The sequence below is a fragment of the Elgaria multicarinata genome, chromosome 5 (assembly GCF_023053635.1).
Source record: "Elgaria multicarinata webbii isolate HBS135686 ecotype San Diego chromosome 5, rElgMul1.1.pri, whole genome shotgun sequence".
In the NCBI taxonomy this organism is placed as follows: domain Eukaryota; kingdom Metazoa; phylum Chordata; class Lepidosauria; order Squamata; family Anguidae; genus Elgaria; species Elgaria multicarinata.
In genome coordinates this window covers 33,777,152-33,801,673 of record NC_086175.1, presented here as the reverse complement: position 1 = coordinate 33,801,673, position 24,522 = coordinate 33,777,152, and the positions used below count along the sequence as shown (strand labels likewise).

General features: G+C 39.9%; 1 protein-coding gene across 1 annotated transcript in view; it reads right to left on the bottom strand.

Moving 5' to 3' along the window:
- The window catches only part of UBAC2 (UBA domain containing 2), an 89,689-nt gene that overhangs the window by 20,490 nt on the left and 44,677 nt on the right, over positions 1-24,522 (bottom strand). The window contains exons 5-6 of the mRNA XM_063126112.1: positions 19,398-19,521; positions 16,931-16,978 (exon numbers count right to left, since the gene is read on the bottom strand). Of these exons, the coding sequence (XP_062982182.1) occupies positions 16,931-16,978; positions 19,398-19,521 (172 nt within the window). The remainder of the gene's footprint in view (positions 1-16,930; positions 16,979-19,397; positions 19,522-24,522) is intronic.

Here is a 24,522-nt window from a genome sequence, read left to right as displayed (position 1 = left end):
GGCTAGACTTACCAGCTTTTGGCAGCCATTGTGAGTGCATGGGCAGGTTGCTGTTGTGTGCCTTTCACAACCCAGACTCAGGGTGCTGTTTTCTCAGAACCTGGGGAAAGTATGTGCGTGCCCTTTGCCCTTAAGAGGGAGGAAGGTGAAGCATCTGCACATTGCCCAGAAACAGGCCCAATGAAGGGGGAAGTGCCTGGCCCAGCCCTGGCCCTTCAGTAAAGGCTCTTGAAGGAGCACTTGGTGGGCGAGAAGCGTGGGCTGAGGCAGTCCCAGCAGGACTTGGCTGGAGCTGGTTGCGTCCACTGACAGCCACTTACGTCTCCTCCTCAACGCTGATGTCCCTCAATGCTCTATCGAGGAGCAGCATCAGCAACGATAGGAGAGAAGTGCCTGTCAGAGGACACAGGCACCTGAAGGCCACCAAAGGCATACTGGGAAGTGTAGCACTGGCATGTAGAGTGGCCTATTTTAAATAAAGCATGGGTTAGCAAACCAGGTCACTATCCCTCAATCCTAATTCAGATCCCACTTTCCTGACCTCTCACTAACTTTGTTCTCCTACCTGACTTTCTCTAACTAACCCTGCCCACCATTTCATTCTAGCCCCTGCTATCAGTCATTCCTCCATTCACTTTTCTATTTCAATGGTATAGTCAGGCTTTTACATACAAATCATAAACTTTATTCAATAATTCCTGCTTCTGTCTTGGAATAAGAACATAAGAAGTGCCCTGATGCTGGATCAGACCAAGGGTCCATCTAGTCCAGCATTCTGTTCACACAGTGGACAACCAGCCATCAGCCAGGGATGAACAAGCAGGACATGGTGCAACAGCACCCTCCCACCCATGTTCCTGTTGTGGTTTAGTTATAACAGGAAAAAAGTTCAAGTTAAAAGCCTTGGGGTGGGTGGGTGGAAATCATTTGGCACTGGAAAGCCATTAATTCAGTCACTAGGCAAGCTTGCCCAGGAAAAAGCAATCCATATGGAGACTAGAAAGATAAACCTCTGAATTAGCATTTTCATCAAAAGGTTTAATTTTATCCCCAGCGTCTGGATTCAGGATAAAGGTGTTTGTTTTTTTAATTACACTATAGCTTACCCAATGCCAGGATATTTGTGTTATCAGCAACAGCTCTTTTGTGAATGGCCACTATTAATAATATAATTGCTACTGCCTGTGCTTTCTGCATCTCATTTCCCTCTGACTTCACTGTTTTCTCCACCATCACCACCATCACTTTTATATATACTTGCACCAAGCATCTGATAAAGTGGATTTTAGTCTACAAAAGCTTATATTATAATAAATCTGTTAGTCTTTAAGGTGGCACAAGACTGTTATTTTAACTTCACTTATACATGAAGTGGCCTGAGCTGGCAATGAAGGGTCAAGAAATAGTTAGGTGGATAGCTCAATGAAACCGTCAACCTACGGCATGGATAGGCAATCTTTCCAAGTCTGTGGACACCTCATCAATTTGGACCACGGGCTTTTATTTTCAGGATTCTCTTTTCCCACTCTTGCCTGGAGTCTCTCTTTTTTTTTCTTTGCCCCTTTCCTACTCATCTTCTCTTCCTCCCCCTTCTGCCGCCTGCCGCCATTTCTGCTTCCTTCAGATTTCTTCTTCCAAACTGCCACCACATTTCCTCTCCATCACTTCTCCCACTGTCATCTCCTTCTCTGGATTCCCCCCCCCACTGCCAATTTCCTGTTTCCTGGCTCCTGGGGAGAGTGATAGGGAGAAACAGCAGTGGTGGAAATGGGGTTGGGGGTGAGGAAAGCAATAATGTAAAATACATCAGTGTAGGCTATCAATGGCTACTAGTGAGGATGGCTATAAGCTACCTCCAAGATTAAGGGTAACATGGCTCTGAATACCAGTTGCTGGGGGACAATTGTAAAACAGGGCTATTGGCCTCAAGTTCTGATTGATGGACTTCCAAAAGGCATCTGGTTGGCTAACATGGGAAATGAGATGCTGGACTAGATAGGCCATTGTTCTGATCCAACAGGGCTCTTTGCATGTTCTCAGTGTTAGACAGAAACCTAATATTTCCATTACAAACGAATCACTGCACGGAACAGAGCACAAGCTGAAACTCAATGTGACTTTCTTTTTAAAACTTTTTATTTTAGAGGTGTGTTGTGTCATGTGTAGGAAGCAAAAAAATAATGGGTAAAGTGGAAATATAAAAAGGAGGGGGCAGAGACAGCATGCAGACAGGTTGAGTATGACAAATAATGAAGTAGATGCCACAACACATCATGATTCTTGTAAGTCAGGAGCTGCATGTGATACAAACTTTCCAAGTTCACCACAGACAAAACGTATTTTGTAGATATCTCATCTTTCTTGAAACAGGAGGAAAGTGTTTTCTCTATCACAATAAAACACTCTAGTCACTAATATGGATAATTCAGGATAACATTAAAATAAAGAGCACAAGATACAGTAGGGAAAAAACTCTGTTCTCAAAATTCTGTGATTATGTGCAAAGACTGTCATAACAATATATACGAAGCCAACTCTCTTTCAGCTTCTGAATATATAATGAGTTGGATCCAGAGGTTGCTTTCCTTTGACAGAAGTAGCATTCTCCATTGGAGGATGGCTGATTCTATCAGAGGAAGGGAAACCTTTGGATCAACCCAATATATTTTTCAAATTAGTGGTAAACACTGAAAACTATGACTGCTGGTGCCCACTGAGCCTGGTGGGGTGGAGACAGAGACCTCCAGAGGTGGAGCAGTCTTTTGAATCCCCAACAGCCAGCAATCCGTACCACAGAAAGGGAAACCTTGAAGACCATGAGTGCAAAGCAATGGAGTGGAGAAATCCATACAACCACATAAAAGCACTCCTTTGGATACACATGCTCCTGTTCCAGCAATAAATTTCGTTTTGCATGTTGAAAAAACAAAAGACCCCTCCTAAACACGCAAAGGCATTTCTTTGGAGCCTTTTTTTGTTTTGTTTTGCTCCAGCAGCATCCCACATTACACTGAGAAGGAAACTGAATCAAGTGATTTTAAGATCATAAGTATAAGTCGGGGGTTGGAGGAAAATCACATGGCCACACAAAAGCACTTATTTGGACCCACATACTCCTGATACAGTGCAAACTCCCATTGCACAGAGAATGAAGTGACTTTAAGATCATGAGTGCAAAACAATGTGAACGTGTGCGCGAGTGTGAGATCCACAAAGTCACACAAAATAAATAAATAGATGATGATGATGATGATGATGATGATGATGATGATATCTTCTAAACTACCAAGAAACAAATGGTGTTTGGAACCCAGCAGCAAGTTATGAAAGCATCCAAAATTTACTTTTTTGCCATATCCTCAGAGCCACACAGAAAAACATTCAAAATAATAATAATAATAATAATAATAATAATAATAATAATAATAATAATAATTTGTTACCCGCCTCTCCCTATATGGCTCGGGTCCAGGTTATTTGAAAGACCGTATTCTCCCTTATGAACCTGCCCGTGCTTTGAGATATTCTGGAGAAGCCCTTCTTTCAGCCCCACCATCTTCACGGGCACGCTTGGTGGGAACTTGGGGGGAGGGCCTTCTCAGTTGCTGCTCCAGTGCTTTGGAACTCTCTTCCTGGGGAAGCTAGACTGGCTCCCTCCTTGATGGGCTTTCGGGAGCAGGCTAAAACTTGTTTGTTCCAGCAGGCCTTTGGAGAATAATCTGTCCCTCCATCTATGTTAATTAACTTATAATTTTGTTGTGTATTTTAAATGTGTTTTTTCTTTTTTCCTTTTCAATGTATGTTTTAAACTTTGTAAGGCCGCCTTGAGGCCCAGTATTGGGCAAAAGGCGAGATACAAATAAATTATTATTATTATTATTATTATTATTATTATTAATAATAATACAAATAAAAACACCATAAGATACATACAACTAATTCAAACGTTTTAAACCAGTGCATCATTAAAAGCAGCACACCATTAAAAAAGGCATCTTAAAATTCAACTGGGTAGGCCTGCCAGAAGAGATCAGTCTTTATGGCTTTCTTAAATTCTGGAAGACTGTTAAGTTGATGAATCTCTCCCGGCAAGCCATTCCACAAACTGGGAGCGGCAGAAGAAAAGGTCCTCTGGGTAATAATTGTCAGCCTTGTTTTTGTTGGCTGGAGTAAATTCTTCCCAGAGGACCTGAGTGTGTATCCATCTCTTTTCATGAGCACCCCCACACAAACACTCCCTCTCTTTCCATACCTGCTCAGAAGTAATAGTGAGAAGCAGCGCAGTACAAAAATACAGCATATACATTTCTACTCACAAGTAAGGAGGGCTTATACTCTGTGTAATAGTCTCAACTTCCCTCAAATATCTTTTCTGACTGCAAATCCTTCACTGGATGACCATAGTCTCACCTTTCCTAACATTTAACACTTTCCCCCATCACCTTTCTCATACCCATACTCACAAATTCAGCAAACTGCTACTACTGAACAAATGAAGCAGTTGACAAGTGCAGAAAAATCTAGTATGACAAACTAGCATTCAGAAAGAGTATTAAATACTATTACCCTGCAAACATTAGCCATGGAACAAAATGGAGTAAAGGCTTGTTGCAGTCACTTCTCACTAGCAACTTCTGGTTTATTGATGAGAAACTAATCTAAAAATGTGTCATTATATCTCTTGTTTGTTAACCATGTAAAGACCATGGTCACTAGCAATACAAAGAAAGGCTAGAACAGATGCCCATTATCACAATGCTAGACTAGGATCTTTCCCTCCTTTTATCCAGATATCTCCTGAATTTACACTGTCTCAGTGCACAAAGAACATAATTCCCAATCAGGGACCAAAGAAAACTGCCCAAAGAAACCTCAGAAACAAGTCCCATTGATTTCAATAAAGCCTACTCCCAGATAAATGAATATAGTATTGCACCCTCTTCACACTTGTTCACCTTAAGCTCCTCCTGTCAAGGACAACTATGCACTTACTAGAACCTGGCCTCGTGGATCATGCAATCAACATGTGCTCCTCAGAAAGATGCTTTCAGAGCCTAGGAGATCCAGACACATTCAGACAAGGCAAGACAAGCCACGCTATGCACTCACAAATTATTTTGGTGAGAGAGAACAATTCTAGGATAAGACAATACTTTGCAACTGACCAGACATAACAGTCATAAACAAGCAAGAAGCACTGGATTTCTCAGGAGTAATTGCCCAAGCAACAAACAGTTCAACAAATGATTAAGACAGAGTGCAGTAGATAGAGATTAGTTGTGGGTGTTGAATGTAATGCCCATCCCCTGGAATAATTCTTGTTGGCCCCAACTCCTGGAAGGGGTGATCCAGGCAGTACAGGAATTCTGGATGCCCTCTCTGGTGCCTGAAAGGAACAAGCACGCCCAGAACCCTGCTCCTTTGCGCATATGCAGTTCAGGAGAAGGCAGGGCCAACTGGCTGAGTGTTGTATAGATGAAGCTATGATATGGTGCAATTAAAACATTTTTTAGCTGCACCATATGCACAGTGCAGCTAAAACATTTTTTTAAAAACAATTGCTTTATTTGTAGCCATGCTGGGTTCAGGTCAGGAGCAGGGAGATGGAACAGAAGGACACAAGCAGGGCTCCACCCCATGCACCCAATGATTGACTGAAATAAATAGCAAGTAGATTTCAAATTTACATTTGTTAGTCCATGCCAAATAAAAGTTTCACAAAGACTTGGAAAAGATATTCAGATATTAAGTCATCAGATTTCTAACAAATGTAAAGATGCATACTCAGGGCAAAAGCCCTTAGCTAGGATACACCTCCTAAGGCACAGCAACCTTCAAATATTGTTCATGAATGTCTGCCCTGTGGCTTGCAGCAAATAGCTATCTCTTGCTCAATCCCCACTGGCATGACTATATACAGGTAAACTCACTCAATTTCCCCAATCACTCCTAACAGTTAACTACGGATGACATTTTACTTATTTCTCCCAAACTCTATAAAGTTACTTATCACCACACCAGTCTAAGGGGCAGAGCAGGGAATAAATTTAAAGTGCCAGAATTAACCCTATAAACTGATATTAAGGAAGCAGAACATGCAAAATGTTCAGGGTGATTTAAAGATGATATAGAATTAGCTCCCCCCACCCCCACCCCCGGTAAGCTTGTATGTAGGATAAAATATCAATCTGACACACGGCTCACATGTGCCAAGAAATTTGAAATGCTGGTGTATTATTCTTTGAAAACACAAACCATGTAACACCTTTTGGAAACATGTTTGACAACATTTACTAACTAAACCACAAATACTAACTGCAGGTTTTATTGACTGGACCACAAACAAAGCAAGCATAACCTTAAACACCTCCAAATGCCTGAAATTCTTGTTTTGTGACAAGACATGAGAGCAGTCCAGTAACCTATGCCTTCAAGCATACTTCAAACTAATTCAATGTGATTTAGTATAGTATATAGACTAGGAGGAAAAAAAATCAGGGTTTGTAGAAAATGCAAGTACATTTTAGTATTTAAATAGGAAGGTAAAATGTTCAACATTACTTTAAAAACTTGTATGAGAAGCCGAAAAATGACAGCTTTTATTTTAACATATTTCTAGCCATCATGCTCCATTTTCACATGGTAAAAAGTGACACTGAACCATCTAATAAAGGACAGATCTAAGGTCACTTCACAGCTGTTGAATCTGCTCAACAAAACTGCAGTCAAGACAGTGCAGATAGCTCTGATGCTTGAAAAGATGACTTTGTCAGCTATTCACCACTGAAATGCTATCTTGCTTCTTATTTACTCAATATACATAAAAATGGTCCCAGGGCTAGGATTTCAACTGATCTGATACTGTTTTCTACCACAAGAACACTTCCATTATCAGGAGAAACCTTCAGAAACCTGCAGGGGATCTACACTACTGCTTTAAAGGGCTTTATAACAGTTTTGACAACTGTTGGGGCCCAGGACACACTGCATATACAGTTTTCAAAACCTTTTCAAAGTGCTTTAAAGTGCTTTAAAAGCAGTAGTGTAGATCCCCCCAATATCTCAAGAAATACTTCGCAAATATAGCCATTTGTTATACTAAGTGGACACTTCACACAAAAGACAATAGCACATTTCTTATAATCACCTTCCTTTAAAGGAAGATGGAAGGTTAGAATTAAAAAAGCCAGGACATGAACACACAGGCTAGTAAAAACAGACGGATGTTTACTAGAGTATTCCATAGCATCAGTGTTAGTATACAACAGGCATTTTTCTTTCTCTCCCAAAGGAGTTATAAAATATTTCAGCAGGCAAGTGGAAGCTGCCAAGGGTCTGACTACTTATGTATTTTACAGAGTATAGCTTGAAGCCATGCCAAATTCAATTCATGTGCTTTTGTCTCCATACAAAGGAAGTTACATCTCTCAGAGGATGTCAAGGAAGACTGCTTCCCTTCATCTGTCCAAATAATCAGTGTAAGCATTTCTTTGTTTCAAAAACAGAAATGAAAGCCTTAATTTTCCTGTCCATTCTTCCAAAAATATCAGCTATCAACCAGCTACCAAAAGAAAAACAAGTGAAGTAGTGTTGGCCTAAAATGGGACTAAAGTACTGCATTACGAGAGCCTAAAAATAATCTTCTTAAAGTGAAAATTTATTTGTAGTCTAGTGCACACCCACACCCACACACTAAGTTAAACAAAGAAAACAATATAAAAAGTTAAGTCCCAAAGGGTAAATTACAGCTTTGCTGCCACTGGTTTATGTCCGTGCCTGTCGGGCTTAACCCGCATCCTGAATACACTTCAGGGTTGTCTGACATGCCGCCCTATGTATGCATGTGTCTCTTTCCTGCATCATTGCCAACAGCAGGGAAGAGACTAGCTTGTGCCTGCAGATCTTTTTTGTTGTTGAATTACAGCAATGAACGATGTCAAATTTTGTGACTTGAGGCAAATTGGGTATGACTCCTCCACTGAAGTCAATGGACTAGTAAATGTAACTTGGGGGCAAGCCCAGAGCACCAAAATTATACCTGTTTTTCACCTACCAGTGTAATTATCTTCAAAGAAAAAAGAACTGATCACTCCTGAAATACTGTAGAGTTTGCAACAATGGTGTGCCTCCCTTCCTCCCACCACATGTGGCTCCCATCCCCTGCCCCCCAAAAGGGCTGCAGCACAACTGTAGTAATGACATGTAAACTGAGAGCCAAATCAAGGTTCTAATTTTGGAGAGTTGTTTGCCTTTACTGATGCGTACAAAATACGTCTGTTATTTTAAAGAACTCTTTATATAACTTGCAAGGGGAAGTAAATTAATTCTCATTTCCAGGTTTGATTGAATGACGCCAAAGCTGGAAAATGAGTTCATCATAAAATGAACTATACTGTATATCCGCCTTTAAAAAAAAAAGCTTGCATTTTGCTAGGAATCGTGCCTTTTCTTTCAGCCATAGGCATGGTGCTTTAATTATAATTATAATCATGGAAGTGATGCAATTAGTTTGTTTCAGGGGGTATGCTGAAAAGGCAATACTAAACTGAGGGTGCTTCCAGACAAGGCTTTTACTGTGCCACCCTCTGTTTTCCTTCCATTTCTTATCACTTTTCTTTTCACAAAATATCCATTAAGGAAAAAAAAGATGGAATAGGTACACAATGACTTCTGATTGGTAGCATTGAAGCACTGTGAAAAGCTTTTTCAACTGAGGGATTACAATGGTTGGAAGAAAAGGGCTTGTCCATGCTTTGCTAAAATCCCTATTCTTGACTTTTTAAAAAGAGGTTCTCTTGTTTATTTCAGCAATTGGTAAAGAGCAAGTTAACAATAAACTAGATACAAGCTTTCAGCTCTCCAGTGTGATGAGGTGAATTTAGTTTGACCTTAGACTAGAGACAGAAAGTTGTAATTCACAGAAGACTCACCTTGGGAATTGTTTTTTTTTAATGGAAAACTTTTATTTAAAAAATAAATACTTTTTAGTGTCATGGGCTGGGCCCATGGTCCCTTTGAGAGAACATCTTTGCTTCATCCCGGGAAGAGGGAAAGGGGTTTGTGTCCGAAAAGGGAGTAGCAAGTAAAATGCCAAGGCCATGATGTGAGAAGTGCCTGGCATCTGATAACACCTCCCCGGGCTGGTACCGGGGGGAGAGTAACAAGTTGCAGCTGTGCAATGTCTGGGAGCACTCCCCCTCCCTTCGGGTGAGGTGTGGGTTGCTAAGGGGTTTCTATTGGTCAGGGTGGGTCTGGTGACAAGGGGGTCCCAGAAAGAGATAAAAGCTTGGGCAACCAAAGATCCGGTCTCTTTCCTATGGGTGTTAGGAGTCCAGTGAGTGTGTGGTGAGTAAGAGCATCCAGGCCGGGCCGGCTGGATGGCAGAAGCCCCACATGGCTGCTGAGGGAAAGAGTTAGTTCGAGTGGTGTGAAGCCGAGTCGAAGTGAGCAACAGAGGTTGAGTCGCAGTGTTAAGTGTTCGTTTTGTTTTAGATTAGGTTTGGGTACAAGTGGCAAGGGACCTTGCCGGAGTTACGGCTGGTGGGTGGTTAGTGGGGAGTGAGTGCAAATCCAATTGGTCTGAGTGTGTAAAAGGATGACGGTGAGGTATTAGTCCCTGCTGTCCGAAGTGCGTCATTCCTTTGTCCATGTTTTTCCCCCAAACCTCTTACGTGTTTACCTTAATGTGTGGACTCTTATGGAGGAGTGTTTGAGTGAAGAATAAAAGTGTTTGGTCCATATCTCCTGTGTGGTGTTGTTCCTTGAGAATCTAGACTCCTAAAGGGGCATGTAAAGGGGCATGCGTCTGGGCTGGCTGAGCCAGACCCCCCTTCTCCGGCTGGGGAATCGCTGAGTCAAGCTGAGCGGTTCCATCACATTTAGTACCTAAAAATCAAAATCATATAAGATGCACAAAAATTAGAGGTCTGAAACTCCCACTCCTCTAAGTTAGGGGTCAGCAGTTAAGTATCCCTGTATGTCCAAATCCAGTTCCCTAATGAGCGTTGCCTTCTCTTTCCACATCCAGTTGCAAATTAAGAGGCAAATGAGGAGCATGAGAGAATGGTATCTGTGGCAATGGGAACTAAGAACAGGGCATTTGGGAGAGGAAGAGGCAGTGGTATTGGCTCACCATATCCATTCCCTTTTCAGTGACTTCTGGTAAACCTAGTTGCTAAGCAGGGCTATAAGTTCTAAATTCACAAACTGTGGGGCAGGCCCCCTCAGTATTTGTGTGCAGAAGAACACTTGACAAAGTGTGTGTAAAATCTCTGGGGAGAGGGCCCAGGGCAGGTGAAGCTTCCCCACTGCCCACAACACACCATAATTCAGCACAGCTGCCTACAAGGAGAAGCAAGACAGTCCCGGCATGAGACACAGCAGGGTGATGACATTTCGAGGGAGGGGGGCACCCAACTGTCTCTTTTTCTCCACCCCTAGCAACTGAGGTTTAGCATTGCAGCCACCACTTTTTCTGTGCTTTCGAAACATTTCCTGCTGCCGGTAAGAGAGTGTCCATGCAACTGTGTGAAAACAATCTCTGTGAACACAGCTGTGGAATACATGGTTACTACTCAGTCCAGAAAAGACCACTGGTTAGGGGGAGGTTTAAAGTTCAAAAGCTCTGAGAAACAGAGCCATGACTTGAAGTTTTAGATACAATACCCTGTTGCATCTCATGTCCTGCTTGTGGTTTTCCTGTGGGCAGTTGGGCAGCCACTGTATGTACAGAATGCTGGACTAGATGGATCCTTGGCCTGATCCAGCATGGCTCTTATGTTATCTACCCTAATTTAAAATTACCCCAAATCCAAAATTCGCATATATAGAGATGGAATGTTGAGGGTATCAGTTGGAAAAATAAACTAGCTTCTACATTACCATCAGAGCTGAAATGCTGGTATTTGGAGGATGATGGTAGCAGTTTCAAAAGTATAATGCATGTAATTCTATTTTATAAATAAATGACAAAATCCATACTACTGGGCAACTTTAATCAGTTGGTACCAATCTGACTTTAACTGTTGGCTATGTTTTTCTGAATTAATTGAGCAAACTTTGAAATGTCCCTCAAATTCCAAGCCTGCAAGATAGCCCAGAGACCTGAGGGCTGAATGTTCATTAGAGGAACTGTTCATTTCTTCCCATTGCACTCTTTGGCAATGTAATTTTTTTTCTCAGAGAGACTCTCTCTGGTCTCCTCAGGCTGAGCCACAACCTGACTGGCTAAAGAGGGAAGGAGACTACACTGAGGCAAGGCAAAGCGAGCTACTGTTGGACAGTTGCCTCATGTGCAGTACTATTTTCACCCTGCTTCCACCATGGGATACAGCTTTCTTTTATTTTGATTGGTTATGCGTTTTTTAAAAAATATATATCATATTGTTAGCCACTTTGGTGTGTGTTTGTGTTTTATGAAAGACAGGTAATCTTATAAAAATCACAAAATATTGTCTGGGTGATGGCCTTGTCACTGGGTCTCCAGCCAGACTACCAGCCAAGCTACTGGTCCTCCTGGGGATGTGGAAGAAGAGGAGAAGGATGAAAAGAGTCAATGGGCTATATGTTGATTACATTTGAATGTCAAACAGGACAATAAAACAGATCTCACCACTGAATGGTCCAATAGATGTAGCTCAGTGGAAACCCAAAGTACTAAGACTATGCCTGGTTTTTATTGACCAGTGTTACTGTCTTCGAAGGAAAAGGATCTAGTCACTTCAAACGTTGAAACATTGTGTAGTTTGCAAACTGATGTGTTCTCAGGTGTGAGGAAAATGCACCCATTTCCTCCCGATGCCCTCCAAAAGGGCTGCAGGAAGACATGCAATCTGAGAGCAAAATATAGAATCTATTTTAGGAGAGTTGTTTGTGTTTATTGATGTGTACAAATTACGTATGTTAGTTTAAAAAACTCTTTCTAAAACTTGTAAGGGGAAGTAAAGAGGGGAAGAAATTAAGTCTCATTTCTAGGTTAAATTGACGACAGAGCTGGAAAATGATGTCATAAAATGAACTCTAAGCTCACTTTTCTTGTTAAAAGCTTGCATTTTAATAAGAAAGCTTATTCCTCCAGCCATAGGAATGTTGTAATTATAAATGTAATCATGTAGGCAAAGCAAGTTAGCAACATCTGTACGAGTTGAAGACCAAAAAGGGCTTAATTTTATGGAAAGAATGACTGGGTTCGGATGACACAATAACCAACAGTTGGTTAAATAGTCAATGGTGGGTTAAATAGTCAATGGTTGGTTATTGTGTTGTCTGTTGGGACTTTTTCACACCATGGTTGGTTATTCAGCCAAAATAACCAGCACAAATAACCAACATTGTGCAGAGTTGACTATTTGATCAACTGTTGGTTATTGTGTTGTGTTTCAGGCATAAATCTGAAAAATAGACCATACAATACAAAGGGGTACCCAAACATTTTGGACCCATGGGCACATTTGGGGATTTTAAAAACTGCTGTGAACACTCCCGGACAATGCCTAATCAATGGCTTGCTGCTTTAGCATCTACATGAAACAAAAGTTGCTGTATCGATGGATCTTAGGTTGCATTCTATTTAGCAAAAATGTTTGCTTCATGTCTATTGGACACCGCAATATCTCTTTAATAAGAATTTGTCTAATTTGTCTAATTGCTGGTAGTGCAACACATCTAATGATTCCTTTAAACATATGTTTTGGCAATATGCATTAGTTGCTTCTTTTGGGGAGGAGTTTATTACAAAGAAAAAAATGTACTGAAGCAGTCTTTAATATTCACTCATATTAAATAATTTATCTGCATCATGGAAATTATCAAATGATCAGTGTAAATTGAATCTCCACGCCCTTTTGACAGCTACAAGACTGATATTACAACACTGGAAGGATGAACACTCACTTCCTATAATGCAATGGATTGAGGACTTTACAACACTTTCATACAGATGCCACCTTCAAACAGATACTTATTTGAATACTTCGTCCACTTTTGTTGAAACATATGTATAATTTCTAGAAAGTTGTATGCATTTCATATGTATTTATTGCTGTGGATATATACAAGTCCATGTATGTATATTAAATAGGAGAAAATTAAAAATATTTTGTGGGTGCCCATGGGTGCCACTGGAGGGGCTCGTGAATGCCACAGCGCCCATGGGTGTTGTGTTGGGGACCTATGCAATACATTAACCTAGTAATGCCTACTATAACTATTATGTAATACAGCTTGCAGATCAAAATATTGCCCTTGACATAATCTTGTATTTTCTAATATAAATGTGGATGGTAAGTGTAACTTTAGTCATTGCCATCTGTGGCAATTACTACTTCATTCTAATTTAAATCTGGAATAAGCAACTTTCCATTATCAATGGTGAGCAGCACGTCAGCTTTATTTGGCTCAGCTAATCACAGTTTTATCACTGCTCTAGAATTTTGGGCTATTTATATATTTTTAATTATGTTGACTGCCTAAGAACTTCATTGAAGGGCAAGATATACGCAAAAAAAATATGAAATTTCATGAACCTCCAAAATTATAATTTCTTCTCTTTTTCTTTTATCAGACTGTATTTTTAAAAAAAGGGGGGGTGAGAAAGCAACTGGATATAGGAGGATGAATATTGCAGAAGATAAACTGGGAATACCTTAAGATGTATTCAATTTTTGTTTGTTTTAAAGTACAATACAATACGAATCTTATGATCAATTCCTCACCAACCAGAACCTCCAAAATCTTTTTCTTTTATCAGACTGTATTTTTTTAAAAAAGGGGGGGGGCTGAGAAAGCAACTGGATATAGGAGGATGAATATTGCAGAAGATAAACTGGGAATACCTTAAGATGTATTCAATTTTTGTTTGTTTTAAAGTACAATACAATACGAATCTTATGATCAATTCCTCACCAACCAGAAAAAGGAAATATTCAGTCATATGATCTGGAAAAATACCAATGGGTATGGAAAACATGCCCTACGACTACAACAATGGAACTCTCTGACAATACATTAGATTCATCCAAAGGGACTTTTCGGCGTATTCTATTCGCTGAAGGGATTTTCAATAGTCAAAGCCCAATCTTATGCACATTTACTTAGAAATAAGCCTCTCAGAATTCCATGCAACTCACTCTCAAGTTAGGTTGCATACAACTGACACCTCAGTTGTTGTAGAAGACCCAGACATGTATCCAGATAGTGCATCCATTGCAGGGGAAATTCCATTTTCCCCAAACATAAAGCACAATACTGAGATGATAAGAAAATACATCCAAGTTATTGTACCTATTGGTACTTTTGATTACAGTGCACAACATGGTAACGTAAGTGTCTTGGGATTCTATTGGATGCTGCTCATACCACTATTAAAGGTGGCCCAGGCAATACTGGTTGCTTTTGATCATAGTACTAAGAATTAAGCTGTTTTAACCATAGGTTGTTGAAAATGCACAATTGCACCTATTGGACTGTTAGAATAGTTTGTTAAGAATAAACGTGTGCTCTTAATGTGTGCTATTGCGTGTTACTATGTGCTATAAGGTGTGCTTTTGTTAGATATAGGTAAAAGTGTCTGTGGTTCCTTTAAAAAAAATCCCTTGCAAGGCTGCTGAGCTGGAGAGGGGAAAACTTGTTAGTAATCAGGGAGGAAAAGGAGTCTATTGCATGGTACAGAGAAGAGAGATGGAAATGTCTGTGAAAGCACCAGCAAGAATTTCCTAGTCATGTGAGTAGTTTCATTTTTGAGTTGCTCTTCCCTCACAGTTTTGTAGCCAGGCAGAGCAACCCAACAAATTAGGATTAAACCAGGACACTGAGTTTGGAAATCACAAACCAACATTACAGCAAGCTGAGATTCACAAACCAGCTTCAAACCATGTTTTCAGATTCCTGTTCCTTGGCCCCAAACAAAATATAGTTAGTGAGCTTAGCCAGGTACAAATGTAGAAATATGCCAGAGTTAAGCTAACAAACAATAGTTTAGTAATTTCTCTAAACACAGAGTGACAAGTACCACAGCCTAATATATAGAAGGGCTCTCCAATGCTGCCATGAAAGGTTCAGTTTCGAATGAGTAGTTTCTTGGCCACCACTCCACTGCCACTGTGTTACTTTGGAAGGGTCAGGAGCAACAATAACTCACCATTTCATTAATTTCTCCTCCATTAATTTCAGGTAGTTATGTGCATTCCTGCACCCCCAGCTCCTTCAGCACATTTTGCTATAGACTTAAAATAGATACCAGCACAATACCCTGCTATGTGGCTATCCCTCCCAACAGTTTCAAGGCTGAGATATCTACTGGAAGTGGATTAGGATTAGTGTTAACACACCAAGTATAGTAAATTATCTGGAAAAACAGATACATATCAAAAGTATCTTTGTACAAAAGCTTTTTGTTTTGCTTACTAAATTTGGGATTTATTGTAAGCAAGAAGGTTTATCTATTAATTACAGTAAGACTAAAGTGGTTGTGATTGCCAAAAGGTATGAGCAGCATAAATGGACACTAGATAGAACAGGGTCACTTATTCAAATATTTAGGGCTCCATTTTTCTGGAAATACCCTATGGCATACCCACTTAAGAGGCAATTACATCTTAAGCTGCCCGATCATTGGGCCCTATAAATAAACTTTATTATACTGAGGGCCACCACTTAAGGTGGAACCAATGTTAAAAGTCACTGATAACTACACTGATAACTACAGTTGTCCCAGCAACTACACGGAGCAGTGATCTGGGGTAGCCACTGCAGAGAGGAGCATGATGTAATTCAAAGTAAGTTTTTGCGCTGCTCCTGGCAGTAGCACATAGCACACCTGGTACACTATTGAGGAGTGAACTGGGTCTTCCTTCTCTAAAAAGCACGTATACACAAATCCATAATACTGTAATGGAAAAAGTTATCACTGTTGCCAGACCACCATTTAGCAAAACAGTGCTTTCTGGATCTATGGAACAGAGAAGGTTGGGTGCAATTTTGCAGATTTGATGCAGAGCTATTCAATACCCCAGCAATGCAGGATGCATCTGCTTCTAAGATGCATGATATTATCTTTGCTGAAGATGGTAAAAGAGATTTTGAATATATAAAGAACTGTAAGTCTGCTATTTGGTATGCAAAAATTAAACAAAATCATGAAAGGGCCAGTTCCTTGAAGGAATTAACCTTTTTTCCCCTGTAAGCTATGCTTTTACCCAACTTAGATTCCAACTGATGCACACTGAATATCTGGATTTTCTAAATATTAGATTTTCTAAAAAGCCAGCAAAAGATCAATTCTGAATATTTGGAGCAGGCCAAATTGAAGATGCATTGCACTATATTTTACATTGTCCTCTATATAACTCTCCTAGGGTCACGTTTATTTTCCCTTTCCAGACTTCATTAGAAGGCCTAGAAGATGACCTTAAGATCAGATGGCTGCTATAGAGTAGCTCTGTTTGCACTAGGTGCAACAAAGATAAGAGGGGCTTCTCTGAACAATACCAGTGACAAAAGCTAAAGGGAGTTCTGTTTTAATTTAAACAAATGTTTAACATTTTATTACTTGTATTCTACAGCCTTAGCAGTGTCCCTCTGTTTTGATTGTTCAATGTTTTACAAATATGTTTTCTGTGTTTATATTGTAATGGCCATTGGCTATAAACAATACAATTTGAATGAGATAAGAGTTTTGTATCTCCATACACTGCTAAACCAACACATTGAGAAGACTGTGAACAAAATAACAATAGGCAAAGACATATTTACTGGAGGGTGGAATAAGTATGGGGAGTGGACAGTCAAGGATTATGTGCTGAACATACGTGGATTGTATTTTGCAAAAGCTGTAAATGTTAAAGAAAGAAGTATATGTAGTAAACATTAAAGAAGTGCATGCACTGTAACTTATTGAAAAGAATGAAAGGAGTAATAAAATAATTATACTTACCAACCCACTTAAAGCTACAATCCAGATGTAAGACCCAGAAGTTAAAAGCTACAAGATAAAAATGTATAATTTAAATGTAAATTAGATTGTACATTGGTTACTGCTATCTTACACAAGGTATAAAGTAACAGTTATCATTAAAAGTAGCTCTGTGGGAGTAACTGATTCAAACAAAGAGGAATGAAGCAAGCAACAAATCTACCCCACTATTACAAAGAAAACCCTACATTGACAACAAGATTTACACTTTAAATGAGAATGGTTCCGTAATACAGCATTATAGTGATGGGGTGAGGGATTGGGTTCAGTTAGCTATGGAAATGAAGTGGGACTGATACAGTTAAAAAACGTACAGTAAAATTTGCTGACACTTTTGATGTTGTAAAATGTAACAGGATCAGACACATTTTTTTCCTCCAGAATCCAATGAAAGAATGAACAAAATTAATTTTCTTTGTTAGCCACTTAAGCAAGGAAGACAAGTCTTTTTAAGGGAAACAGATAAGAAGAAATCATTTCTAACTGCACTCAGCTCAGAAACTAGTTTATGAAAACACATGCAAAAGGACATCTTCCCATTTCTATTATTTAAAAACAAGATGTAAAATACTTTTAATCAAGAGAAGTACAGAAAAACAGACATAAAGCTGAAGATAGATTAGGTATAATAAGTTGCTTAAGCCAAGGAGAGGCGTATTAAAGAACAAAACCCCCAAACAAACTATGGACATAGAAGCAGGCATGAGTAATAATCTGATACTGGCATATTCATTCCTCCCTCCCTTTCAAAACGAACATGAGACAGATGAATAAAAACTGTCAATTTCCACTAGAAGTTGCAGTTTTCAGACTAGCTAAAATTGTGTAAAGGAAGAGCTTATTACAATTTTGCATACATCTTTTGTAAATCATGTTATAGTTTGTGTAGCTGTTTGATGTTTCTAGAACTTTTGAAGCATATCATTTTCAGGTTCAATAATATTTGAATGGGCATCATTTGTTGGCCAATTATTTGGCCTGCAAGAGAAATGTCAAAACCACATAATCACTATGATCTCTGTTGCTACAGACTCATAGATGCTTATAATGAAGTGTTAACGGCAGCATTACTAGCTTGTTGTGATAAGATGGTAATTAAAGCAAGGGAAGCTGAAGCTAAGATAATTATCTAGCCTAAATGTTAACAGTTGTCACTTTAGTGGTAAGAGGAAAAAAGATTAATCAAAATAACGGACTTCACAGTATGCATACTTTATTTTTTTCTGAGTCAGGAAAAATTAATGATTCTATCAGGGCTAGGCTGTGGCCATGGATGGCTACACTCAACTCTAGAACTGGAAAGTGCACTATACCTTAGGGGTTTTGAGGATAGCAGCCTCAGTTGGAAGCTGAAATGCACCAAGCAGAATTCACTGCTCCTTTATTTATTATTTGCATTTAGAAGACACCTATAAAACAAGTTCTCTAAGCATTGTACAATTATTTAAAACACATTCTCTAGGCACCATACAACTATTTAACCATTCAAAAGATAGCTTAGGAAGAAATCCTATGGCCCCTGGGCAGTCTAGGTGCCACAGGGTAAGTCAGATTCCTAGATGTAAGATAGAACACAGGCTCTAACTGCAGATCCAGGAATCCCCTCTCCCTCAAAGCCAGTGCAGAAAGAACCGTGCCACAAAGGCGACCTCAGAGAGGGGGTAAAGGGAGTGTGCCAGTGGATGGGGAGGGGACTGGGGAAGCCAGGATATGATGTATACCAAGGCCTCCCCACTGCCTTCCCTCCCACTCCAACACAACCTAGCTAGACAGGCAAAAAAGCCCGTCTAGCCCAAATGCAGATTAGGAGGAACACAGAGGCAAAAATCTCCTCTGCTGCTCCTCTTGCTCTGCATAGGATGGCCATAAGCCTCTGAGTTTGGAGGCTTATGGGCACCACCATAGGACTGCAGGCTTAGGATCCTAATATTTATAGTAGGTCTGGTCAACTCAGGTGACTCACCAGGCTAGGTCCCCATCCCTAAGGCTCCCAGTTCAAGCCCCACAATCCCCAGTAGGCTCCAATTTTGTAACTTAAATTGTTCTTAAATTACAGAAAGAACAATCTCACTGAAATCACTACAAAGTGAAACACTAAAGGCAGAGAGAAAGCAGCCTTCCCCATTGTCATGTACAGAAGGGGGAGAAACAATGAGCACTCACTGAGTTCCTTCTTCCACCTCTTGCAACATGCATTATATATTACTGTGACTTAGCCCATGCAACATTTGCCGAATTAGTTCCTATTAGCAGCATACACTACAGCATTTATTGAAAAGTTCCCATTTGAAATATTTGTTTTAGCTTTTAGCACTAAATATATGGAAACAGAATACAATACTAGTGTGTTCCAGAAAACAGTGCGCGCAAATGGAAGGTGCTGCACAGCTAAGTAAATGAAAAGCAAGCAAATCAACATATACTGTACCTGCAAACCCAATATATAGACCAGTGTCTTGTTTGTGATGGAAAATTGGCCTAGCACTTGTGTCACTTGCACTCTTGGAATGGAGCAATAAAATGGTACAAAAAGAGCAAACACAGGGCCCAAGCTGTTGAGACAAAATACAATGCAAATCAGGACGTCAATAGAATTCTTAAGAGAGAGTTTCAGTCGCTCTCCCTTGACTCATTTTGAATAATTAAGTTACATCTAAACACCTATTAGAATGTTAAATTCTGAGCCTAGATTAAGTACAACAACATTTCAAAGATGATTGGAAGCTTCTTTCTGCCCACAAATTAGCATTAGACACACATTAGCCCCAGAGAGTAAGAGGAGGGCCCTTGCCTGCTTCCAATCTACACCACCTATTGGTCCATCATTAAAGCTCCTGCCATCACTGGGCAAGGGTTAGAGAACTAGCTCAACTTCATTCCTTACTCGGCACATGCCCATCTAGTAGGGCAGGGGTGAGGGCTTTCTTTGACCTTTCTTCTGCATGGTCCATTTTTCTTGGTCGCATTTGATGCAACCAAGAAACAGAAACTAGAAACTGGCTTTTATACATAGAATATTTGGCAAAAATTTCATTATAAAGGTTATAAACAGGAGACATGTTGTATTTTAATAATAAAAAATGATGCTTTCTCTTGAGCTGCTGTGTTTACAAAACCAAATAATTTATACTGATTCCCTGGAATGGTGCAATTTTTCAAAATCAGGTTGGAGAAAAGCAAGCAAGCATGAAGAAATGAGCCTCAATATTCAAGCATCATGAATTTGGGGCCTTTGGGGCGGGAGGGGAAAGTTAACATAAAACAATTCTATTTGTTGGTGCAATCTGAAGACACAAACACATATTTTTCAAGTATTTAAGTCAATGTTGTTTTTCGAACTTTTTTCACATACTGATCTTATTCTTACGAATACCCCAAAGTGTCTCCACAGCATGATAACTCATGTCCTCCCAAAGCTGGTTGAACCGAAATACGGAGACTCACAATGCAGACCTGCCCATTCACAAGAATAATTCAACATGGCAAAGTTAACTGTGGTGGGGTAGGGATTCAGTTCAGGTTAACTTTGCCATGTTTTTTTTAATAAGCTTGTGCAAATCAGTAAACATTTAAAGACTAGTAAAAGAGCTGTAATGTTAGCACTCATTACCACTGAAATAGTTATTAGTTATTGGGAAGTATTAATAGAATCATATGAAAATATATAGCATAATACATTATAATTGTTTAAAAATCATAAACAACAGTAATGCATGTATGAAAAATCATTCCACATTTTGTTATGGTTAATGTATAGAGATATGCCCAAAGAAAAAAGTGATGTTATATGTATTTATTTACCTGTAAATAAATATTTGCATCTATTTATTTACTGCTCTATTCCTATAAAAGGATGCACAAGACTGCAATGGCCATGTTTAAAATACTACAATTGATGGCAGCAGCCGTATGTACAGAATAAACTAGGCTAAAATAATAGATGTAACAAAACTCCAGAGTTTGTTGCGGAATGATCAACCTGGCATGAGCCTTGGACTTGTATCATTCTTCTTCCCTGGTATGATATCCTGATTTGTTAGCAAACTGTGGCTTGCACAAACTACTATTTGCCAAGGTGGACACAGTTTGTTGCTAACCAGGAAGCTTTTAATTGTCTATGCTCATGTGTGAAGGGCAGGGGAGTACATGAGCCTGCACCTCATGCCGGTTTATTCATGTAAACCAGGTCCAAGATAGAGAACATGTCTCTGCCACAAGTGTATAGACAGACTTATTTCTGGTGCTGCCATCTCTTTGGACCCAAACCCATGAAATTCCTCTTTTCTAAACTATAATCCTGGTTAACAGACTCTGCCTGGTGCTATCCAAATTCTCAACTTTAGCCTGCAATCCTAGAGCGGGACATAGGAGGACTGTTGATAGAGTGGGTATGAAAGCAGATGCCCCTCACTACTAGTTCGTTTAAGCAAGCTCTTTAAACTATCTTTTCTTCTGAAAATTCCAAAATATAATGTAAGCAGCCTGTCCCTGGTTCAAACATTATAGCCACCACTTCCAAGTCAGACTAATAATTTCAAGAATGGATACATGGATTTGCTTTCTTTCTTGCTCCTTCCCCATTTTCCTTTTGTATTGTGCCGATTAAATAGTAAGCCTGCAAGTGATGACTGGCTGACGGACTTATATTTTAGTATCTAGTACTTAGGCAGATTGGCAGTGCTTTATGAATGTTAAAGAAAAAAACGATTGCTGAGGCCATGCCTAGCATGGCCCACAGTCAGAATTCAACAGGTGCAGTTTCCCCCAATACTGTATCTTCATATGAGGAAAAAAACCCACCTATCAAGTATTGCTTCTTATGCCTTTGTTAAAGGTAGAGATCCTCTGTTGATGCAAATAAAGGCAGCCTCCCTTCTCTCTCTTTCTCTCTCTTTCTCTCTCTCTCTCTCTCTCTCTCTCTAACTCATTCCTTCAAAGTACACAATTTTCTCCTGCTCCATGTACTCTCCAAGTATCATCATCAATCATCATCATCATCATCTCAATGACTACAGAGAACAATTCTGAGGAGAAAGCTACTGCTACTTTTGGAAACTGAGGTGGGTAAGGAGGATGAGCGGAGAATGTTTCCTTGTTTCTTTTCACAAACTTGAGAGTCATGCATCTTCTTCATTGTGCTTTCACTTCTCTTATCTTTTGCGGGTGACCACGAAAATGCTCTGTGAGAATGTTTCTACTGCCATACTAGTCTTTTTTGGGGGAAACTCCTTTGAGCCAGACCATGCTCCTGTACTTTCCATTGCTGTTGTGGCCTGAGGCTGACACTACGGTGGAATGGACAAGAGCACGCTAACTAGAAAACCCCAATTCTTGTCTTACTCATGAACTAACTGGGTGGGATCTTAGGAAAGCCACTGCTTAGAAAATAAGCGAATTGTTTTGTAAGTAAATAAATAAATGCTACCAATACAAGGAACACCAAGATTTCCTCAAAAGCTAGTTGAGGCCAGCCCAAAAAAATCCTCCTCTTGCTTTCCTCCATCAGTAAGCCGCTACTGTTTTTGATGGAAGGATGCCAATAGCGGAGTTCCAATGTCAGCAGCAAGTCTCAAGAATATACTGTCCCTACCAGATACACATTATTGGTAATCAGTTTTGCCATAAAAAACACAGCATTACCCCTGAGGCATAAACTCCCTTTAGAAAATTGGAGTCACCTCTGGACTTTTATACATAGTGGCACCTCTGGAGTCAAATCCTTGGCACATGAAGATATCAGTTCATCACCTGAGAAACTGGCCTCTTCCAAGAGTTCATTTCCCTCTTCCAAAATTTAACACTTCCCTACCCCTTGACCCTCATTCTCTGTAACAGCAGTGGAGTTGTTAGCATAACTGGGATCTCTCTGTTATGGCCTTGAAGATCTCATCTATTCACCTCTCTGCCTATTTCAGCCTAATGGGTCAGTCACTCTTGCCAGGGAACTCTATAGCCAGTGGGAAAAGTCAACTTAACGCAACGGAAAAGTCCACGGAGCTCACCATACAACATGCAACACAACAGTTGTGCAGGAACTCTCCTCTGCACAGTGTGGATATTCTGTGTGGAGTGTTTTCCAAAAAAACCTCCACCATTGCATGGAGTTTTCCCACCGTGGAGTTCTAAAACCACAGTTGAGAAATGTGTTGTCTGAACTGAGCCAGAAATTAATAATTGCACTGACTAGGTGGAATTTACTCATGCAAAATCCCCACCACCAAAATCCAGAAACGTATTGGATAAATTAGAGGTAATTTCCTCTAGCACACATTTAGTTTATGCTTATAACATCCTAGACATTATTGTAAAATAAAATGGTTAAAGTTAAATTTCATTTCAGAGCATCATAGACCTTCAGAAATAAAAGTATTTTAATTTCTTCATTTTTCATTTCAGAATTCCACACGAAGCTTGAGATAAGTCACTTTAACCCCTACAGTCAGATCCAGAATTTATAACGAGAGGCCTGTCTATACCACAAAACCTCAGATTTAAATAGAACATAAGCTTTGTTTCTAGGTAAACAAAATATTTACAAAATTGCAGTTAATTATAAGCACATTCATGCTTCTATCCCCTTTGTGTATGATAGATTATATTTTACGTGATTTTCTTCTTTGACGAGTCATACTTGTAGATTCTTTTTGTCTGTCTCTTTTACTTGAAATGAGTGTCCCATCTCTGCAAAACTCCACAATTTGTTTTACGGTGTCAACACAAGGAATTAACTATAATGCATAGCTCTATTAAGGCAAAGCTAGTTGTGATGGGACTATAAGTCATGTGTACACTTAGCCTGGTTGTGCTTTTTATACTGTATTTTGTATTTGTGTTTTTAAACTGTTGGTTGTTTTATTGTGGTTTTAATTTTTGTGAACCGCCCAGAGAGCTTTGGCTATTGGGCGGTATAAAAATGTAATAAATAAATAAATACACACATGTATAAAGCCGGGTGTGCATGTCTTGATTGAACAGTAAAAGAAATGCATAGGAGAGGGACACTGAAATTCCCCTTCTGCTGGATATTAGCCAGGACAGGAGAAAAATGTCTAGAACAGCCTTCCTCAACATGGTGCCCTTCAACTACAAACTATCATAAGCTCTAGCCAGCATGACCAATGGTCAAGAATGCTGGAACTTGTAGTCTAAAACATCTGGAGGTCACCATGTTGGGAAAAGTTGTACTAGAGCTACTGACTGCAGGGCATCAAGATGCTAGAGCAGGGATGGGAAACTCCAGCCCTAGAAGAATTTATTACAGTCACAAGACCAGCAAAACGGAACAGCACTGTAAAAACAATAATATTCCCCATGGAGATTCCCTATCCAGCCCACAGAGGCTAGGGCTCCCTCCGTGAGCCCCGCCCACTGCCCATGCTGAGCCATGCCTCTTGGCCCTAAGGGCATGGGGAGGAAGAAGGTAGAACTTGTTATCTCCAGTCTGTGATCAGAGATACCCTTGCATGTCATTTCCCCTCCCAATGGGATCACAGATTGGAGATAACAAGGGGATTTCCCGGGGGGAGCAGCAAGTGCCGGCTGAGTGCACTTCA